The 21,064-nt window shown below is 49.8% G+C and overlaps 1 protein-coding gene across 3 annotated transcripts in view; it reads left to right on the forward strand.

Annotated features, from left to right (window-relative positions):
* The window catches only part of COL5A1 (collagen type V alpha 1 chain), a 152,197-nt gene that overhangs the window by 56,858 nt on the left and 74,275 nt on the right, over positions 1-21,064 (forward strand). For all 3 annotated transcript variants that reach the window (XM_083807304.1, XM_083807306.1, XM_083807305.1), the window contains exons 5-11: positions 9,760-9,891; positions 11,707-11,853; positions 12,004-12,252; positions 16,195-16,344; positions 16,683-16,739; positions 20,420-20,461; positions 20,740-20,802. In XM_083807304.1, the coding sequence (XP_083663430.1) occupies positions 9,760-9,891; positions 11,707-11,853; positions 12,004-12,252; positions 16,195-16,344; positions 16,683-16,739; positions 20,420-20,461; positions 20,740-20,802 (840 nt within the window). The remainder of the gene's footprint in view (positions 1-9,759; positions 9,892-11,706; positions 11,854-12,003; positions 12,253-16,194; positions 16,345-16,682; positions 16,740-20,419; positions 20,462-20,739; positions 20,803-21,064) is intronic.

Consider the following 21,064-nt stretch of genomic DNA (forward strand, 5'->3'; position numbering starts at 1 on the left):
GCTCTCTGCAGTCAGCTTTTTATCTTCTCTTTTTTTTTTTTTTTTTACCCTGCCCCAGAAATAGAAAGAACACCTTTGCCCAGCCAGCAACTCAAAAAAGAAGCCAGCAAAGGATTTATTTCTTCCAACCAGGCCTGGATAATACCATGGTCTAGAATGGATCACACTGCGAGGTTTCCATCCCAAAGCTCTACGAGAACTTGTTGGGGCTTTGGTGACAGCCCCAGCAATTCAAGGGGCTCTGGCTGCTGTCGATTTTCTCTCCTTGGCAAGGTGTTAAACTGCAGGAGACCTGCAAGGGCTTCTTAAAAGAGAGGGGCGTCAGCCGGCCCAGGAGAGCAACAGCAGGCTGCTTGTGGAGGAGGCCGATGCAGTTCTTCATCCCCCAGCCCCAAAGTCTCCCTGGAGCTGTGGCACCGAGGGTGCTGGCTTCCTGCGCTGCTGGGGCTGAAATGGGAGCACTGGAGGGGAACAGGAGCAGGTTGTGGGGCTTGGCTTTGCATCTGCTGCAGGTGATGGAAATCTCGTAAAGATTGTTATTGCTTGATGTGGGTGACTGGTGGAGGGGGATAAATGGCACGTACTCAACTGGCTTCACTCTGGCCTGGGTCAGCCCTTTAGGGATGGGGTTCATGGCTGGTGGAGAGGTGCAGGTTGTCCCCTGGTAGGATCAGTGCCTCTGCCTGGGTCAGGTCCGTCCCTGGGGATGTGTCGTGTCCTCTGCTCCGGGGAAAGGCCCAGGCCCGTGCCTGCCAAGTCGCAGCTTTCGCGGGAAGAGGCTGGTGATGAGGATTAAGCCCTGGCTTCAGAAAAACCTCTAGGACCGCCTCAGGCTTTAGCAGGGTGCATGCCCCATGCTTCAAGTGGAAGCTAATTCCCTAGGAAGTCGGCGTCTTCCAAGCATCCAAATCTTTCCTGGAAAACTCCTCTATCAGTGGAGGAGCTCTTTCAAGCCAGCAGGGCTTAACATCTGCATCTATGGATAAATAGATGTCTACTTTAAGTGCATGTGCTTGGGAGCACAGCGCAGTTGTGTGATAACGTGTGTAAGCACTGTGGCTGCAGAGCCAGGCTTAGAGAGGCAAGCAGGGGGGCTACGGAAAAAGCTTTCTCATCACTTGTGCGCTGACTGAAGTGGAAATACCCTGGAAAAGTCTCAAAGTCTCATGTTCCAGGGTAATTAGACCATTAGTTAAAATGTCTATATAGTGATAGATTTAGGGTTCCGTATACAACCTTAAATCTGGTACTTATGAAGTTTTGGAGTCTTGGCAGCTTAAAAAAAAACAGTACATGTTCACAGGCAGGTTATTTTCAAAAGAAATGCACAATCAGCTTCAGCCTTGTGGCCTCACATTGACATCTCAAGTTTTTTCCAGCAATGATGAGATGTGCACGTAGGGGCACCTGCATACGTATATGAAATACCTATTATGGATAACTTAACCTGCAGCTGCTACTTTAGGGAGAAAATATTTACTTCAGTGTGATGAAACTTGAACTAGGAGTCATGCAGTTTAATAAAAACGTGTGGTTTGGATTTCTTGTTCTTCCCATATGTTTCTAATCTGCTGGGGGGGGGCGTTCTGACATCTGCTGAGAACATACAATTTACCAAAAAAAAAAAAGTTGAAAAATGCTCATTTTGCAAATATAAAGACTGACCTTACAATAAGAAAATAAAATTTGAGAGTAATATCCTCTTTATTGGGATGGAGAGAGGTTGGGACTGTCAGGGGCTTTCTTCTTTTTCTTTTTCACCTTTAAAAACCTGAGCTGTGCTATTATTTTTCCCCTCTTTGTGAAATAGCTACAGACACATCTCATATTATTTTTGCCTGTGTTACCACGGTGCTTGGCCAGGCTTTAGAGAAGGAGCGAATATAAAGCAGCCTTTTGTAACACCACTCTCCCTGTTCCTCCTTCCTTCCAGGCTGGGGCTGCACAGTTCGAGGAAGCTGTTTGATGGGAGTGCGCTTTCTGTGTCCCTAACTGCTTGCTTCACACCCAAAAATCCTAGCAGATAGATGGCAGTTTGTTTGAAAGACATAAAACATATAAAAATAGCAAAAGGAGCTGAGTATCTGGGCACAATGGCTGTTGATTTAAGGATTTTTTTTTTTTGGTGTTCTAGCAGTCTTTGTATTTGCTTTATTTTTTTTAAAGTCATCTTGGCTGCCTTTTCCTTTCCTGCAGTCCCTACTGCTTGGCAGCTGCTTTGCCCTGCCCACGCCACCCCATCACAGCGGTTTTGAGAGGGACCTGGGTTAGCAGCAGGGCAGGGAGCTTGAAAAGGGAGAGAAAAACCAAAGCCTGCAACTATTCCCTCTCCGAGGAGCGCAGCGCACGACGGTGATGCTACCACGTTTGCAGCAGCTGCTGTAGGGCCGCCTGCATGGGGCGTGAGAAGAACCAGCAGCCGAGGAGCCGTTTCTCAGCACGGTTTCCTCTGGGTGGGTCCGGCTCCCTGGTGCAATTAGCCCTAAGAGTTATTAAAAGTCCTCGTCAGCTTTGCAGCGCAGCCGCCGTCTGGCAGCTCGCGGCACCAGACGTGAGTCAAGGGAAAGCTGGACGTGTCCCCGGTACGTGCATGGGGCCACCGCTGCCTCCCGACCCGGGATGCTCCCACAAGAGCCTCTCAGCTGCCATGGTCATCTTTATTTTTTTTTTTAACCTCCAGCTTATTATTTTTCGGGAGAAAAGCGCAGTGCTGCCAGCAGCCGTGCCTCTTGGGCAGCCTGGCTCCCTGGGTTTGGCCGGGGTTTCTCCCCCCTCGGAACCAAAACCAGGGAGCACTGCGTTGCTGCGAGAGCCTCGCAGTAAATGCTTTGTGGGTTTGATGCTTTCTGTGCTTCTGCCAGTGCCACCTGCTCTCCAAGCTGCCTGTTTCTTGGGGCGGAGAGGAAAATAATCCTGATGTCCCTTAAATTCCTGGATCTTAGTTGAGTGGCAGGTTGCTAATCCACCTTATCTGGGATTTTCCACCCGTTTGGTGGATTTTGGGGTAAAAACTGTTCTCCAGGGTCTAGGCAGTGGCTTTTAGCTGGGGAAGACACACAGCACTCTGGAAGCGATGCTCATTTTTTGGCTTATAAGGCAAGCCACGGGGTAGCAAAGCACGTGCAATGCGCACATGGTGCTGCATACAATCACTGCAGCCCCTTCACAGGCAGTCAGGCTCAAGGTTGAGTAAGGTTATGTACAATTGCCGCTTTTTGGGACCTTCAAGCTGGTGATTAGACGTCCCTTCTGAAAGGACGAGGGTTTCAATTAGGCGCCGTGCCGGGGGATGAATTGGTGCTGGCGTGGGAAGGCAGCGAGGGGCCGGGGAGCTGGTGCAGGAGGGTGGGGGCACCTGGGTCCCCCAGGCAGCGAGCCCGGAGCTCCTTTTGGGCACTTGCCCATCGTTAAAGGGCTCTTTGAGCATCGCCAGGCCTTTCCGTCTCATCCCTTTCTCTTTGGGGTATTGACTGTCCCTACACAAGATGCTCCGTGGGTGGGACGTGAGAGCTGTGGAGTCGGGCAGCCGAGGGGAGGGCGACTGGAAAGCTACTGGTAGAGGGATGGGACTGGGAAGGGAAAGGCGCTGGGCTGCCGGGGTTTGGGGAGTATTCCATGGAAAGTCTCAGGGAGAAATTGGGGATGATTAATGGCCATGACAAACTCAGCCATTTGGAAAGGCAAGAAAATCTTTCATCCATTACGAGTAGGAAACTCTCCGAAATAGCGGACGGCTCCGTCCGTTGCCTGTAGAGCACTGTTGTGTAAATAATCCATACTGCTGATTAATGCTGCGTATGTTGTCTTTGGGAATTAGCTCCGAGCTGTCACTTAAGCAAAAATGGACTTTGGCACAAGCTCTGGCTCTGCATTTGCTTCGGTGACTGCTGCGGGTGCTCGGCGCCGAGCCTGGGGCTGCAGGCGCTGGCTGAGGAGTGCTTACATTAGCTCGGGCTGTTATTTACCTTGCGTGGCTATTGGAGCCGAGCTCGGGGGGAAAAGAATAGTAGCCACTCAAAAACTAAGCTTGCTGTAGTGTCTCCCAGTCTGTTAATGGCTTGGGCCCTTGACTGGTGTTTGGGTATTGGCAGAGCGACGGCTTCTTCGGGGGAGCTTTCCAGAATTAGGAAAGCCATCTGGCTTTTGAGCTCTTAGGGAGTCGCTTGTCCTTGTCTTTTGCTGAGGAGTTGTTGCTAAGCTGCTCGTGATTTGTATTGCTGTGTTAGGCTGAGATCTGTCATAACCAACACAGTGTCGTGCTGTGGCCTGTGCAAGAACACAAGAAATCATAGAATTACAGAATCATTAAGGTTGGAAAAGCCTTCCAAGATCATCTGGTCCAACTATCACCCTACTGCCGCTGCCTACATCCCTAATGCATCCTCTTGCTATGAAAAACATCATTTCTAAGAACCAAGCTGGAGCGGGCTGACCCGAGTGTGCAGTGGTGTTCCCCTGCTCGCTCCTTTGATGAGAGCAGCGAGTCACAGCATCCCCCTGTGATGGGAAAATGAATATGAAAAATTGAAAAAATGAATATGAAAAAATGAAATTCCTAAGGAGGTTAACTACCTTAGAGCTAAAGGGCTTATTTTCTTGTTGCTGTGGTCAGGGAGAGAGGCACACAGGCTGTTCAAATAATTGTTGTAGTTCTTTTGTTCTCAAAGTTTAATGTCAGGAATGCCAGCAGCTTCTCTTTGAGGTGGGGATGCAGAACTGGGCTGGACGTGGTGAGAGCTGGGTGTCCTGGGGTACCTCCTCTCCAACGTGGAGCTGCAGTGAGAAAGAAATCTACCGTCAGCCCTTGAGAAAGGGTTTTACTTGAAGCTGTACTTGGTTTTAGTGAAACTTCTGTCCCTTTTCTGCAAAATTAAACTTGTTTTTTTCTAAAAAGGGCTCAGAAGAGGCTCCTATCTGAGTGCGAAAAGCCAGGAGAGAGCTATTCTTGTGGTGACTCGAGCCCAGGAGGGGAAATAGCAGAGGTCTCGCAGCAAAACCGTCCGTCCATTCCTGCAGCCCCCTTTGCGCAGGACAGGGAAGCAAACATCCGGGTTGTCTGCATCCAAACCACCAAGTATTCGCAGCTGACTCATGACTGCGTGTGAACCGAGCCCTTCCCTTTTTTATTTCATTTCATTTTTTACTGAGCCAGATCTCCAAGTGCTTGCTTCCAATTTTGCAGATTTTAAAAATCTGATTTTGCAGCGCAACATCTTCGGAGGCCTGAAGGATGCCCTTCGGGTGCCAGTCACTCAGGCTCGTCCAGCGAGAGCAGGTCAGGATGCAGGTACGAGGGGGACGAGGCTTCGCCTGACCCCGTTACTGCTGTTTGGGTTCTCCTCTGCAGCAGCTGTGTTTAAAGGAGAGACCCCCGGGTGACGCCGGTACCACGGAGGATGCACCGACACTGAGCAGTCGCCGTGTGTCCGACTGGGTGTCCTGCTGCACCAGCAAGGGGCCATGGTGAATTTTGGGTCATCTATTGCTTCTCTTCTTCACCGACCTCTCCAACACCACTTCTCTGCACACACGGAGCCCTGCACAGGGCGGCCGCGGTGTCCTTAGCAGGAAACCTCTGCCCATGGGCAAGTGCTAATGAGAGCTTTAATCAAGTGGAGCATCTGAGGCTGGCAGGCCATCTCTGAGACAGGGATTAGGTTTTTTAGAAACTTGCTGGTGGGATCTCAAAGCTTTCACTTCACCGTAGGGCCCCCTTGAACTTCTGCTGCTCTTAAACTACCTGATGGGGTTTGCATTTATGAAAGCGGTGAGTTTGTGGTAGTAAAACTCAGTAACATCCCAATTGCTTCTGATAATTAAGATTATTTTTTAAGATACGCATCCTGAGTTTGTGGCTGTCCAGTTCAGAAGTGGGAATTTTAAGAGGCTCATCAAGTAGTCGTTATTCTTCTATAGTTCAGTGTCCCTAAGACTTCTTGTGGTAATGCACTAAAACAACAGCCTGGTTAATTATTCGTGCGTTGCAGTGGGAGCCCTGAAGAATCCCAGTATTTATGGAGCTGCTGCCAATGCCAGATGAAGTCACTCCGATTATCCTCGCCAGCTGTTTGTTTTGTTGAACCACAGCAATTTCTCCAAGTTACTGAAGTTGATGTCATTGGAAGCGATGTGACATTTTTGCACACATATAGAATAAGTGTTAAAAAATGCTCCAGAAGAGCTTTTCCAGTCGTGTCTGGGAGCTGGCTGGGGAGTTGAGTTAAACTGGCTTGATGGAACTTAATCCATAAAGCAAATGAGTCATCAGGCATAAATGGCTTTACCATAAATGTCAAACAAATTCGTACTGGTCATGACAGTTAGCACTTACATCTGTTCGGTGGAGCAAAAAAAAAAAAAAAAAAGAAGCCTCACAATTCACAATCGTTTTCATAAATGCGCTGTTCTGCCTCTGCCTCTTCCCAGGAAGTTCTAGGAATAAAGGTCAACTTTTGATTTATTTGCCTTTTTTTTAAAAGTAGCTCTTCTGGCGGATGAAATATGGGTTATCTTCAGACAAAAGAAGAGATTTTTTATAGGAATAATAAGTGGTCAAGCGATGCAGGTCTCAGACCCCAGCGTGCCCGGACGGGCTTTTTTGGGCATCTGTGTCCAGAGGTGACCCGGGTGTGTGCGGTTACCCCACCGTGTGCCGGGGGGGGTTGGAGTTTGCTAGGCTCGTGATTTCTTACAAAGCGATGCCAATGCATTACTGACTTGCTCCCCAGCTGAGATACCTCTTTATTTGAAACCTAGATAAGTTGGCAGGTAAAATCTTCGAACCACGCGGTGTCACGGTAAGCCCTCTCCTCTGCAAAGGCCTCGTGGAAAATCTGTGGCTGCTGCAGGGGTGGCGTGAGGGGGGGTGAGTTAATGGTATCTTCGTTATCGCTGCTCTTGCTGAGAAAAGCAGATGCTGAAATAGGGAGGAGAGAGGCCGGGGTGCTTTGTGTAACCATAACAGTGAAACAAATAGACCTGTGGCGTGGAGCGGGGCTGGCCGTGCTGCTGTCAGCCCGCGGTGGGGCTGGGGGCAGCTATCTCTCGGCAAAATTTATTAGCGGCAGCACACTTGAAAGGACACAAAAGGCTCGCAAACCTCCCAGCACGGCTTGCTCCATTTAAAGTCGGCTTTTTAAATCAAAGAAATGGGGCTCTTGACAGCGGAGCTTTGTGCATCTTTTGTGCAGTTCAGATAGTGGGGCTTTTTATTACAGGCTAAATTAGCCCATTTTATTGTTTTGCACTGAGGGATGAGGTCAGTTGACGGGGAATTTTGCTAACAAGGTTTCACTCCTGTCTGCTTTTTACGAGTGTTAACAGGGACGCCCACCAGCGCCGTGCACTTGCTGTTAATGAAACCAGGAGGAAGGGTCTGGCAGCCCCTGAGCTCTCCTCCTTCCCCCAGCACTGAGCTGCTCGACCCACGGCAGGGCACTGAGCTCGGATGCTCCCTGGGGCTCTCATTCCTCCAAATTCTGGTGCCCTGGTTTTCCTTCTGGTTTTGCGTGCTGGAACAAGAGAAGGATGGGCTTTGCCGTGCGGGGTGATGGGGTTTGGAAAGGAAGTGGGAGAAATAGGAAGCGTGTTGAGGGATGCTCGTGGAGCGTGGTGAGCTCTGAAGGAGCTGTCTGATGCAGCTCACGCCTTCTCCTGGCACCCTTTGCAAGCCAGATTTATTCAGATAAGCACTGACTTTAAGCTCCCAACCCGGAGCTAGCAGGAGGCTTTGTTCTTCCTCCCCTGCTTGCTGGGCCGCTGCCATCCCTTGGTGTGTTGGGCTGGGTGAGTTTGGGGTGTCTGCTGTGGCTCCGAAGCCTGACCGTGGAGGTGCTGGGACTTGCAGCGCCGTCCTTCTGTGTACTCAGAGGAGCCGCCGGTGCCTTGAGCTGCCAGAGGACGCGCTGCTCCTGTTCTGCTGCTGGGAAGCAGGGCAGGATTGAGCCAGGATTTCTTCCCATGCATAGCTCAGGAGCTGCCGTCAGCTGAGACTAAAAGCGAACTCGGCTTTAGCAAATTCTCTCCTGCTTAATCTTCTGCGCTGTGTTTATCCAATGTGCCTTTCTTTGCTTTATCTGTTCCTGGTGAATACACCAGTTTAGTTCTGGTCGCTTATAGGATACAGGCTATCAGTTCTCCTTGAGGTGTAAATCCAAGCTTATCAGGAAGAAAAAGCTTTCAGGCTTCCTTCCTTGCCTCTCGGAGACAAGCACTGAGTCTGCTTCTGCGGCTGTTTTATTTCAGCTTATCCCAACAGCACCAGACACTCCACGCGACCTCATGCAAACGGGGGAGCTCTGCCTGACTGAGAAGGGCGTAAATGGTTTAACTTGGTCCTCAGCGAGGGCAGGGGTGGTTGTTGGGGTCCTGCGCTCAGAAATAGCAGATGCAAGGACGTTCACATCATGAGCATCAAGCAAATCGTCTTGCCCAGGTTGGGCATCCTCCTCTGGAGGTACATCCGAAGGGGCAGGCTGCTCTGTTGCTCTGAGCCGCCTGGGGAGGCTGGGATGATGTTACGTGGGGTGAGAAACCCCGACCCTCCAGCAGGTCACCCTGCAGGTGGTGGCCGGAGCTGGCTGGAAATGGGAGATGTTCTGTGAGACAAAAGCATATTTTCCATTTTCCTGGTCCTGCATCCCCCTTTTTTGTGGTCAAGCTGGAAAAAAAGCCAAAGCAAGAATGACAGAACTGAACTCCATGGAATTACTTTAAAAAAATAATCTTTTTTTTTAAATGGTAATTGAAAACCACTTTGCAGACATCTCTGTTAATTTTCTAAAGGTTATTCAGAGGAAGCAATGACTAAAAAGCTTAAACCACGGCTGAATTTTAGGATAACTTGCATAGCATTTTAGAGCTTCTGCAGAGGTGGACGCTCTTGCAAACTTGCTTTCCTTGCGGATCGCTGCCAGAAATGCAAGCAGCACTTTTCTGGTGAGGTCCGATGGTGGTGTTCAGGTGACACCGTGCCACTGGGGGGCTGTCCCCCACCGCAGGCCAGCACCTGGAACAAGCGCAGCTTGCGTGCGCGAAGGCAGCCCTGGCCTCGTGCTTCAAAAACATCCTTTGGTTTTCCACGGGGCTCTGAGACGTTCTGGCCAGGCTCCGGTCTGAGCTTCTGGTTCCTATTACGTGCCCGAGTTGTCCTCTCAGTTCTGCTGTCATGCTCCTTTTTTTTATCCTTAGCGATATTTTTCTATTATTAAGCCAGGCTTTTCCCCCTAATTAAAGCATCAGCTCTAAAAATCCAAGTAGCAAGGTCTTTTCTTATGTAACCATCTACTGAATAAACTGCGTTTTTGGTGTTGTGGATAAACAGTAGGGTGATTTTTTTAGGGAACTAAAGAGCAATTTCCGCTCTGACCTTTGGGCTTTGGCTGTGCCGGGTTTGCTGCGCCGGCCTGGCGTCTGGGGAGCTTGCAGTGCACCTGGCTCTCAGTCAGTCTCTGCAAACTCCCTCTGCTTTTATTTTATTTTTTTTTCCGATTATCAGGTGTACTTCTAATCTTTCTGCATCTGCCACTGCTGCAGGTGGAAAATTGAGGTGAGACGGGAGTTAGAGCGAGGAGCTGGTCTCTTTTATGAGGCAAGGTGATGGGGTGGGAAAAACAGGAGTGTTGAGGCTAACGAGCAGCTGGGAAGCAGCCCAGCACCGGGGCTTTTCCTTTTTGTTTCTCCGTGGTGTTTTATCCCCTCACCTGCGGCGTGGGGCTGCTGGTTCTGTGCACACCCTGACGCTGCTTTGCCTCCCCGCAGGGCGACATCCAGCAGCTCCTGATCGTGGCGGACCCCCGAGCAGCCCACGATTACTGCGAGCACTACAGCCCCGACTGCGACACCGCCATCCCCGACTCGCCCCAGTCCCAGGACCCCAACCAGGACGAATACGTGAGTGGAGGGGCACGTCGGGTGGGGAGACCCCTGGGGGAGATGGGGATGGGGTTGGGGATGGGGATGCTCTGGGGGCAGCAGCATCAGGCTCCACGCCGTGGTTGTGGACACACTCAGCTCCTTCATCCCGTTTGCCTTTTCTGCAGCTCCAGCATAAGGCAGCGGCCCAGACAGAGCTTTGTTTTTAGGATCCGCCACTCCTGGCCTCTGCCTGCTTGGCTCTTGCCCCCAGGAGTTTCCCTTCCTTTCTGCACTCCTCCTGTTTCCAGCAATGAATAGTCGCTTTGAGCTCAAAGCTCGCAGCAGAGGGAGCCTGAGCTGACTCCGAAGCACCGACCTTCCCAGGCAGGTCGAATCCTGTCCAAAACACGCACCTGTTCCTAAATTCCAATTTTTACTGTTAAACTTGAGAAGAGATTAAGCACTTTTTTATTAGTACTTTCTTGAAACAGGTGGCAAGGGCAGGAGAAGTATTTTTTTTTTGCCTGTGCATTTGCCATTTGAATTTCATTTTGGCAGAAATGTTCCCAGCTGATCTGTAATGATTTCTCCTGTACATGCTGCTGTGCTAGCTAGTTTTTTTCTACAGTCAGATTTATTTCTTTATGAAAAGAAATGGAAAGAAAACAACAAAAAACAAACAAGCAAACAACAAAAAAACAACTGATGGTGTGCCTCTATTTCTGCTGCTCAATCGGAAATGCCTGGACGTGGCTGATTTCCAGGAGACCATCACCTGAATTTTACACTTTTAGGAGAGGTCTTGAGCCCAGCTCACAGCAATTAAAGTGTCTGGCACCCTCAGCTGCTTCTCAGTTCCTTGGCTGCTGCTTCTGCCCCATTTGTAGGTGCTCGTGTGCACGCTCTCTTTCAGCTGGTCTGGGGTCTGCAGGCTCCTGCCACATCCCCACCAAGCTGCGATGCCATCGCCCTGCTCCAGCTTGGGTTTAGGTTAAAAATCTGCTCTGGGGAGCAGCACAGGGCTTGCAGCAGCGTGGGGCAGAGCACGGCAGCGAAGTGCTGTAACTGTGCCGCCAGTGCTTCTGGAGAAACAAAAAAGCAAAATAAAATAGACTCTGTGGTCAAAATATATGGCAGTAGGAAAAAAAAATCTCTTCTTTTTGAGCCAGCAATGCAACAAGAGCTGGCTTGTCGTAAGGCCCTGTGTAAGGATAACTCTTCTGTGTGCTGGCGTCTGCTGCCAGCAAGAGCGATGGACTGGCAAAGAGATTTGCCATGCCTGGCTGTAACCAAACGTTTGGTTTGTATTTCATTTTGAAGAATGACTGACGCCTTGTGGAAAACCCTGAAAATATCTTGGTTTTGAAGCCCTTCCGCCTGCGGGTCACGGCAGATAGGAAATCACACGCACACCGTTAGTGCAATCAGAGGAGTGAAAATAGCAGCCCTGCTTCTCTGAGTGTGTGTTCATCCCCCTCTGCGTGTCTGAGATGTGACCCAAGAGGGCTCAGCAATTGGACATATAATAAAAAATCACTTTTTGTTCGATTATGCTATCACGGGTGACTAGATTCCAGCAAGGTGGCTTCAACTCTGTCTAAGGCAGAACATGCCCCATGGCTCAGATTGTTGGGAACCTGAAATCACAGCAATTGTCGAAGCAATCAGCCCAAAGGCAGGCCCTTGGTGAAGGTGTTGCAGAAGCTGATGAACGAGAGGAAGGGAAAGATGGTGCCGTGCTGATCTGCACCACGGCATGGCCCACTGATGTGAAATAAAACCTAGAAAGGGTTGGCAGGAGCGTGCTGGGGGCCACCAGCTTATTTTCTGCTTCGTGTTTTCTCTTTGCAGTACACCGATGGGGAGGGAGAAGGTGACACCTACTACTACGAGTACCCTTACTACGAAGACGTTGATGAAGCTGTAAAGCCTGAGGCACCCACCACCAAACCTGCCCCCCCCGAAGTGGCTGCTGGAGAGCGACCTGAGACCAAGCAGGTACCGACGCGGGGTCCTGGCAATGGGGTGGTTGGTTTAAAAAAAAAAAAAAAGCACCTTCATCAAGCCATGAGCTGGGGGGTGGAGGATGGTGCAGAACACCCGCTCTGTTTCTCTGGTTCTGGCATTTTAGCTGTGTTTCTCCAACAGGACTATCCCGCCCCCACACCGTCACCCGACACGGGGAACCCCACGGGGCGGACGAAAGGGGACGCTGCGGTGGACGACCCCCTCGTGGACGAGTACAACTACGAGACCATCAACGAGGAGTACTTCACGCCTCTCCCGTACGAAGATGTCAACTACAACGAAGAAGTAGACCCCGAGGGTGGACTCACCGAAAACGCCGTGGAAGCTGAGCTCCCCACGAGTACCGTCGTCACCTACAACGAGACCGATGTAATTTTAATGAATGCTTTTCCTTCCGCTTTGTTTTTTTATTACTTCTGATATTTCATAGCCCTGAGCAAAGGAGATGTGATAATCCGTATGGTAAATCTCTAGGTGGCTTGGGCAGCTGTTGGAAGAAGACGTTTCATAAGAGATACTCTTACTCGAGATATTTCAGGGTGTGGAATACAGATATTTAGGATTTGATTGAGGACTCTTATCCTGGAAAAATCTGCTCTGGATTTTAAACTATTACATTTGTCCACAGATAGACCTCTATTTTGAGTACAGATCTACTAAAAATGAGATCAGTCTGGATCTTAGAGCTGATATTCTCTGGAGTAATTGCATGTTTAGTTACTTAATATGCTTCAACTGAAATATGCCGCACTTGAGACCATTCTACCCTTAAGTCTTGCCCGGTTTTTGTTTTTATGTAGGAGTTCAGGTAGTCCAACGTTGGTCTCATCCTCAGATGATCCAGGAGCATCGGCAAGGGGCATCAATAGTGGGATGGTGTTTCTGGGGGGATTTGTTAGGACCTGGCAGAATTTTGTGGTTCCTCCTTGAGTGGAGAGGAATGGGACTGCGGCACTCGAGGCTTTCTGGGAGGTGCTGGAGGGTGGCAAAAGAGGCCAGAATAACTGGAGCTGGACCCAAAAACTTGAATTCAGAGGTGTTGGAGGGAAAATGTCTGGAAGAGCCAAGCAGCTGGAGCACAGCAGGAGGCGAGGGCTGGTAGGGTGATGGGATCGGGCCCAGCAGCTGGGGTTGGAGCTGCCACGGAGGAGGCAGCTGGGCAGCCCGAAGCGATACGCAGAAACAGAAAACGCTCCAGCATGTCTGAGGGAAGTGAGCACCAACCTGAGGGAACCAGTGGATGGGAAACTTTTTTTCTGTTTCCTGACAAACGGCCAGAAATCTCTGGCCGAGCTTGAACTTTCTAATAAAGAAGAATTGAAGATTGGATAGGGTGACCTTAAAAAAAATTGAAGAAGGAAATAAGAGGCTCAAGGGCCACGTTAGCACTTTTTCCTTTAGGAAAAGGAAATCGAAGAGGAGGATAGTTCAGGGAAACCCACTGCAAAGCTTTCTTTTGTGAAAACTGAGCCTGCTCTCAGCAAAGCAGCTTGTAGGTGTGGGCGTGCGAGATGTCTCGTCCCCAGATCTGGTCCCCAGAAACTCCAGAAGGGACTGCATGTGAAAGGGGAAGGCTGCAGGGGTGGGAGGCTGCTCCAGTTCACCCAGTTGCTCCACTGAATCGCTCGGTGATGAGCAGAGGAAGGGGGACAGCTTGTGCGGCTGAGGGAGACTTCCACGCACCGAGGCAAAGGCTCCCCAAAAGTGGCAGCCTGAGGCGCAAGGATCCCAGCGGAGGATGTGGGTTTCAGGTTCACGCCTTGATGTGGAAGGTAAGGGCCCCACCTGCAGTTGTGAACTCTCGAGGAGACAGGAACAGAACCCTTTAACCCAGCGGCCGAGCAAGCTGCCTGCGAGCAGCGTGGAAGTGGGGGTGTCTGGCGCTGGAGTTCACCTGTTTTGGGAAAATAGCAATTCCTCCATCTCAATTTATAAGGCGACTCAGTCTTACACAAGAGGACCTTTCAGGGGGTGATGTGTGAGGTTTTGGAGGCAGGTGCAGTCTATTAACTTTTCCTGGGCTTGAGCTTCATTATGGCTGATAACTCCGTGATAAATGCCAGTGAGCAGTTCTGAGATTTAGTAGGCAATACTCCCATGAACAAAAGGAGCAGGGGACAGATATATTTCGTTCATTGCCCGCTATTCATCAAGCAGTTTACTTTGCTTGTCTAGATGCATATACCAAGGGCTTCCTATCTGCATCGCGTTCTTAAAAGGGAAGGCTAAAAGGTGATTTACAAGAAGCTGTTATCAGCAAAGAATCGCAGTATTGTGCACGATGATTTTTTGACCTCTTGTTTTTTTTGGGCTGTGTTCTCATTGTAAAGGAGATTATTATTTTTTTTTTCCAAAGCACCTGCGTATCTCAGCATAGAGAACTTTCCTTCTGCTCTGCACAGTTATTCAGAATATTACCTCTTTCCATGCAAATTGATTTGGGGATATCAGAGTATCAAAACGGACTTTTTTGATGTTAATGTCAGGAAATGCAATTTGAAAAAAGCTTGCTGTATTATCTCTAAAAGCTTTATAGAAAGATAAACAGGTTTTGAGGTTTCAAAGTGCAAACCCAGATAAAAGATTTTTAACAGGATAAGAGGTGTGATAGCACTAGATCCATTTGCATGGTACAAAGGAAAAATAATGCTCATTTTTCCAAGTTTTCTAAGCAAGAGTCACTATCGGGTTGTTTAAAAAAAAAAATCCATAAACATAAGCTGCAAATTTCTGCTATGTCAAAAAATTAATCTAGAAGCAACTCGAGTCTATCAGTGATGCTATCAAATACCATTTCCAAAAGTGTTTAGATGCTACTTAGGAAATGTGTCAAACTTGATAAAAGAACCTGCAGCCAGTTTTTAGCCTTGCCCAGACTTTGGATTGAGAATTGTGACCAAAGTTTTTGTGTTAAATGTTGGCAAAGAAATTTGCTTTTAAAGTTTTCTGCTCTATACCATGAATGGACAATTCACTAATGTTAGAATCGGGCAAAATCAGTTTCCAAATGGCTCTGAGAAGCTGGCAATGATATCGAAAGAAGAGGGAGAGAAAAGCAGGGTATTAAGAGGGCATTATTTTGTAGCAGGACCAGGCCCGTGAAATTCTGTGGTGCTCTTTTGGATTTTACCTCTGTCCCCGGTTTTTCAATGCTCTGATCCAAGAGAATATGAGACAGGATGATTTGTCATGAATTTTTCCCTGCTAATTAAATGATAAAGTGGGCAGGGCTTGGAAGTGATATGAAAGAGCCTAAATCTTTGTGTGTTTGCCTTAGCACCAGGCTTATTCTTTAAATCCTCTTGCATTTAGGTACAGATGCTCCTGCTTGTGGATTCTGAGCAGTTTGGGCACAGAAACGAGGTCTGGAAGTGGTGGTGGCATTTAAGTAGTTCTGAATTCACAGCAGTGAGGAGATGATTTCTCTGGGAAGCACTGGAAATAATTCAATTTATGGACCATTTTGGTCATTACCTGGATGGGAAAGAAACAAAATGATTATCGGCACATGTTCTTCTTTATGGTGCTCTTCAAACTGAAGGGTGCCAGAGACAGTTGCCTGCAAGGCTACAGAAAGGGCAAGGAGATGGACATAAGCAAGGAAATTCTGCTTTTTATTATATATCCTTGTTTATAGACCATAGTATCTGTTGCTGTGAAGATTCAGACAGGATTTAGGGATTAATGAATCAGATTTGTAAAAATTTCTGCTACTGCTCTTTGGAAAAGCACAACTGACTTGGATCCCAGACAAAACAAACAGGAGGTTTTTGTATAAGCAAGCTTGGATTTTTCCACATTTCCTCCCGTAATTGGATTCTCATAATGACACGTTGCATTTTTGACATGACTTTTTAGAATGAGACTGGATGTGATTTTTTTTTTTGGTGCTTAATAATCCAGCGACTCCAATATTCAGGCTGAGAGAGATGAGCAGGGCCTGGAGCTGGAAACTTTGGTTCCATGTTTCTTCAAGCTTCTGGAGCATGTTGGGTTGTCCTGGCGTGAGCTCTTTCTGTGCTGCTTTGCTGCCCTCGCTCAGGCTGTTACACCCAGTGTTATGTCTGGGATTGATGGAGAAATCCCAGGGAAGGCCAGGGTACACATCAATGTGAAGATCCTGCCGTTGGAGAAGACTCTCGCAGGTCACTGGAGACCTTAAAACTCCAGATTTGAACTTTCCGGCTTTTTATTTGCAGCTATTATTATAAAGCTGCTTCACTTCCCCAAACTCACTGTCTACCCTTAGGTTTTCAGCATGTGCATCCTATAGAAGTTTACATCCTGATGTGTTCCTCCTCTTGCTTTCAGAACCCTCAAGAAGGAGACGACCTGGATAAAGATTTCACCGAGGAAACGATAAAAGAATACGATGGAAATTACTACAACTACTACGACAGAACCGTGTCTCCTGATATCGGGCCGGGGATGCCTGCAAACCAGGATACCATCTACGAAGGGGTGAGAGTGCTTCTTCCATCGGATGTAAACTTAGTTCAAAATGTTTTTATTTAATGTTATTGAACGTTCCCACGATGATAGCATAGAGGTGAGCACTGCAAAAGGCAGTGGTCCTATCCCGCTTGGGTTCATCCACCTCGATGCATGTGCTTGCTGCACAAGAAATAGCTCCATGTCCTGGTTGGGTGGAGGTGTCCCATTTCTGCCCTACAAAAACCCGCAGTCCTCTGGTGGCAGAAGCTGCCTCAATATCCCCAGGTCCTGCGTGGGGCCGTGTTGGTGGTGTGAGCGATGTTCTCATCAACTTTTTGCCTTTCTTCTTCTGTCCTGTGCTGCAGATCGGGGGCCCGCGGGGTGAGAAAGGACAGAAGGGGGAGCCTGCAATTATTGAGCCGGTAAGATCGATCTCTGTTCTTTTTTTTTTTTTTTTTTTCCCAAGGAAAAAGGCATAAAGGGTGTGCTCTGTATTCTGCTGCGTAGCTGGGAGGAAAACTTCCCATGAAAGAATTACTTGGTTCATTTTAATATAAAATCCTGTAATCATTTTTTTTTTCTGTAATTTCACAAAGCAGCCTAAATTAGGAAGGAAGTGCAAAATTTCCCATGACATCTCTCATTCGCTGTAACAACCCAGGCCATGTAAAATGGAAGTGCCAGGCAGAGGCCGTCCCCAGCTCTGTGGGATTTTGAGGACCTCTGCAGCTGGTGGCCAGGTCCCATCCTGACCTGAACCTGCAGCTCGGGGCTGCCTTTAATGGTGCAACTAATGGGGTCGGCTCTGTGGAAATAAAAGGGTTCCCACTGCACATCAGGGTGGGAGCTGAGCAGCAAGGCTTGCTCCTCCATCTGTTCCTGGCTCCCCCCAGCCTTGCACTTCCAGAGGAGCCCTGTACTGTCCCAGGAGGGAAACTCAGTGCTTTCCTTCTTTACAATTCTGCCCTGGCCCACTCCCGAGGTGGTTTTTTCTTTCTGAAGAGCAATAAAAACTGCCCACGCCCTTTGCAGTCTGCAGAAAATGTGGGTTTCCAAGCGAGCATCCCTCTGTAGGTGTGCATGGAGCTGGGGGCTCCGCAGTCCCCAGCCCTGCTCGTGCTGGGACAGCCACTTGTGGCTCAGTTTGGGCAGTTAATGTCTGTCTGCCCCTTGCTGGGTGCCAAGGTGCCCCTGGGCTTTGCATCCCTGCAGTTACCCCATCAGCAGCGTCCCCAAAGGGCCGAGCACAGGCTCGCTGCACACCAGCAGCTCAATTAACCTAATTTCCCTTGGCAGAGGGCCCGTGCGGCGCCCAGCGTGGCAGCAGCACTTCCCATCGCCCCCAGCCCCTCATTTTCCTTTGTATTTTTCCTCCCTTTCCTTCTTGAGGAGACTTTGCCGGTGCCGGTGGGGCGATGGAGGAGCTGGGGGGGCAGCAGCAGGGCTCTGCAAGCCTCCCCACCTGCTTGATAAAAGCATTTCCGAGCCTTCCTTCCTCCGTTTCCCTTCTGGGTCCTGCTCTCAGGCTGCAAACAAAGGGCAGGGAGCGAGCGATGCACTGAACAGTGGCATGGGGAGGGAGGGGGGCGAGCAGAAAGACGCGGGGAAAACGGCTTCAGCAGCCTGCCCTCGGCCAGAACCAATCCGAAACGCTACAGAGCGAACAAAATAGTTAAGTTTAATCATCCAGAAAGAATTTGGCCGCCTTTGCTATTTCAAAACACTGGAGCCACGTATAGCTTTTGCCAGAAAGTAAACAGGACCAAATGCTGCCTCGTTCCTCTCCGCTCGGTTCCTCCTCAGCAGAGAGAAATTCGCATTCGCCGTGCTCTTTATCTCGGTTTTGATCGGGGCTGCAGCAGAACGGGGAAATAAAAACCAAGCAGGGAAGGCGGGTTCTGCTGAATTTTCTCAGCTTTTCCTTCACGCCGCCCGGCCCTCAATCCTTGCTCGGTGCTGACGCTCGCTGGAGGCAGCAGGGCAGCACAGGCGTGGGGTGAGGATGGTCCTGCTTGGGGGCACGGGGATGTTGGGACCCCCCACCGTGTCCCAGCTATGGGGTGCCCTGCCCTGCCTGGCGGGTCCCAGCTCCTCGTCGTGTTTCTGCCCCTCGTGTTGCTGAGCCCGTTGTGTAAACAGCAGAGATCCCTTGCCGAGGAGACTCTCCAGATGTCCCTAAAGCTAGGGCTCAACGTAAACCAACAGATAAATACGGGGAGATGCCAAGGATGTTTGCGTTGTGAATTGGCTCGTTAGCCCAGACCCCTCCGTGCCGGGGAGCCGTGGGAAGCAGAGCCCTGGTGCTGTGCGTGCTCAGGCTGTGGTGATGCTGGCACCCAGCAGCCCCCAAAAAAGTCCTTGGGGGGGGGGGGACAGAGGTGGGCTGTGGCTCTCAGCACCGGACTGGAGACACTTATTAGCCTGGTGAAGGGGAAGGGTTGGCATTGGTTTCATTTTCGGAGCCTGCCACACCAAAATGTGCCGTCGTTGGTCTCGGTGTCACCAGGGACGGGCCTAGGGGTGCCCCTGTGGGTTTGCTGGGAGCTCCGGGGTTTTCTGAGCAACATCCTCGCTGGGGACTGAAAAGGAGCTGGTGCTTAGCAGATGTCATTCCTTGGGGGGGGCCTTCTGTATCGGCATAGCTTGCCACATCTTACTAGCCCACAACAGCAAACAGCTGACTTAGCGAGGGTTGAGGCAGTGTTGTGTAAGGTTTCCCCCTAATTTACACCCGAAAGAGAGCTGTGGCTCCGTGGCAGTCAGTGACACTGCTCTCAGAACGGGTTCAGGGCAAAGGCCGTGGGCTGTTCTCTTTACCCGTGGAGAACGATGCAGGTGCTAGTAGCACATTTTCCCAAACGCACCCAAATGAAGCGGAAAGCAGATTTAAATGACATGGTAATGGAGAGTATGGGTGCGGGGAAGGACAGAAAATAGCGCTGGCCCTGCATTAACGGTGCCGAAACAGCGCTAGTGGAAGCAAGGCTGGTTCCTGACAGCATGCTTGGTCTAATTTTTGCTCCTCTGGGGTTAGACACTGTGGCTTTGGGGGCAGGCCTGGGTTTTCTTCTCCCCATTTCAGACTCATTCAGCTCAGCCCCGTCTGCTGCCGCGGGCTCAGCCGACGCTTTTAGCACCGGAGCCCAGCCAAGGGTGGCCCAAGACCAAGCACTTGCTTCCCCCGAGGGGAGCCTGTGGGGGTCTGCAGGCTTTCGTGGGCTGCTCGCATCCCCTGGGAGCGATGTCCCCAGGTCCACAGGGGAGCTGGCAAGGGCTGAAAGCGCCGTGGCTCGAGCGAGGTGCCCGCTGGGTGCATGGTCCCCGGTCCCGAGATAAAAGGGCAGCGCCGGCTGTGGGGCTCTTCCCAGCACAGCGTCCTGATGCCTGCTGGAAAACGTTTGCCTGGCTTATTGGGAGGTTTCTTTCCTGCCTCTTACATACCGATGAGGGGGAAAATAAAAAAAAAAAAAGAAAAAAGAAAAAAAAAGTCTCAATTCTACTGAGCGCATGATAGATCTGATTTAAAGTTATGACAAAATATTTAGATTAAAAGGAATGAAATAACATTATTCTACCATTTTGCCCACACAGTGATTTCCTAGGTACACAGAGTAAATCACGGTGTGCAGCCTGCTAGGAAAAGTAATTTCAGAAAAAAAAAAAAAAAAAAGCACCTTGCAGTTTGATTATTAACTTTTTTTTTTTTTTAAAGCTGCTTGTGCTTAGAGACAGCTTCTTCCTGACAATGAGCCCTTCTCCCAGTGCAGCATAGCTGAGGTTTGCACGTGCCCCGGGTTTGCCTGCCCTTGAGCTAAGGGAGAAGGGTTTTGGTATGGGAGGTGACCCTGCGCTGTGGCAAGGCTTGGTGCTGGGGGAAAGCCATGCCCTGGGTGATCCAGATAAATGGTATTTGGCTTTTCGATGGGCAGGTGGTGTCACTGAGAGAGAATGGGAACTGCTCGGCTTCTGGGGTGCCCGGACCGAGCAGCAAGACATGAAATACTTAAGGACAGACAAAGCATTGGGTTTGCAGCCCTGATGTTGAGGTGACTTTGAGGATGCGCCCTGCTAATCACTGTGTTTTTTCCTCCGTCTCGTTTAGGGAATGCTTGTGGAGGGCCCCCCTGGTCCCGAAGGCCCAGCAGTAAGTGGCACTTTGTTTACACCTCACTGGAGGGTGCTTGTGGCTCCGCGGTGCGGGACGTGTGTGTTGCAGGGAGCTGATGCCCGCGGAGGGCTCAGCACCCATCTGTGTCCGGGATGCATCGCTTCCATGTGCCATGCATGTGTACAGAGCGCTTTGGAGTCTATTTCCTGGAGCAAAAATAAACAGAAAGCTCTATTTCTTTTCCTGCGCTTTCTATGAATGTTACAAATAATGCGCATTTTCATTCAGTGGCTTTTTTTTTTTTTCTATCCTAGGGCCTTCCAGGACCTCCAGGACCAACTGGACCCGTGGGCCTTATGGGAGACCCTGGGGAGAGAGTGAGTACCCCCATTCTTCTCCTCTTTGAAGCCTTTTGTCATTTTTTTGTGTTCAAAGCGGGACCGCGGTGCGTCATTGGAACCCTAAATTCTGCTGGTTGCACGAGGCGTTTGATAGCACTCCCCCTCTGAGTCCTTGGTCTTAAAGCCTCAGAGCTGGGTGAAGAGGATGTCAGCCCTAAAAGATGCTTGTGCCAGGGTAAAGGGCGGACCTTTGCATCCACGAACAAATGGCTGGGGACTAGCCACACTAGTGAGCTGC

The sequence above is a fragment of the Anser anser genome, assembly GCF_964211835.1.
Source record: "Anser anser genome assembly, chromosome: 21".
Classification (NCBI taxonomy): Eukaryota; Metazoa; Chordata; class Aves; order Anseriformes; family Anatidae; genus Anser; species Anser anser.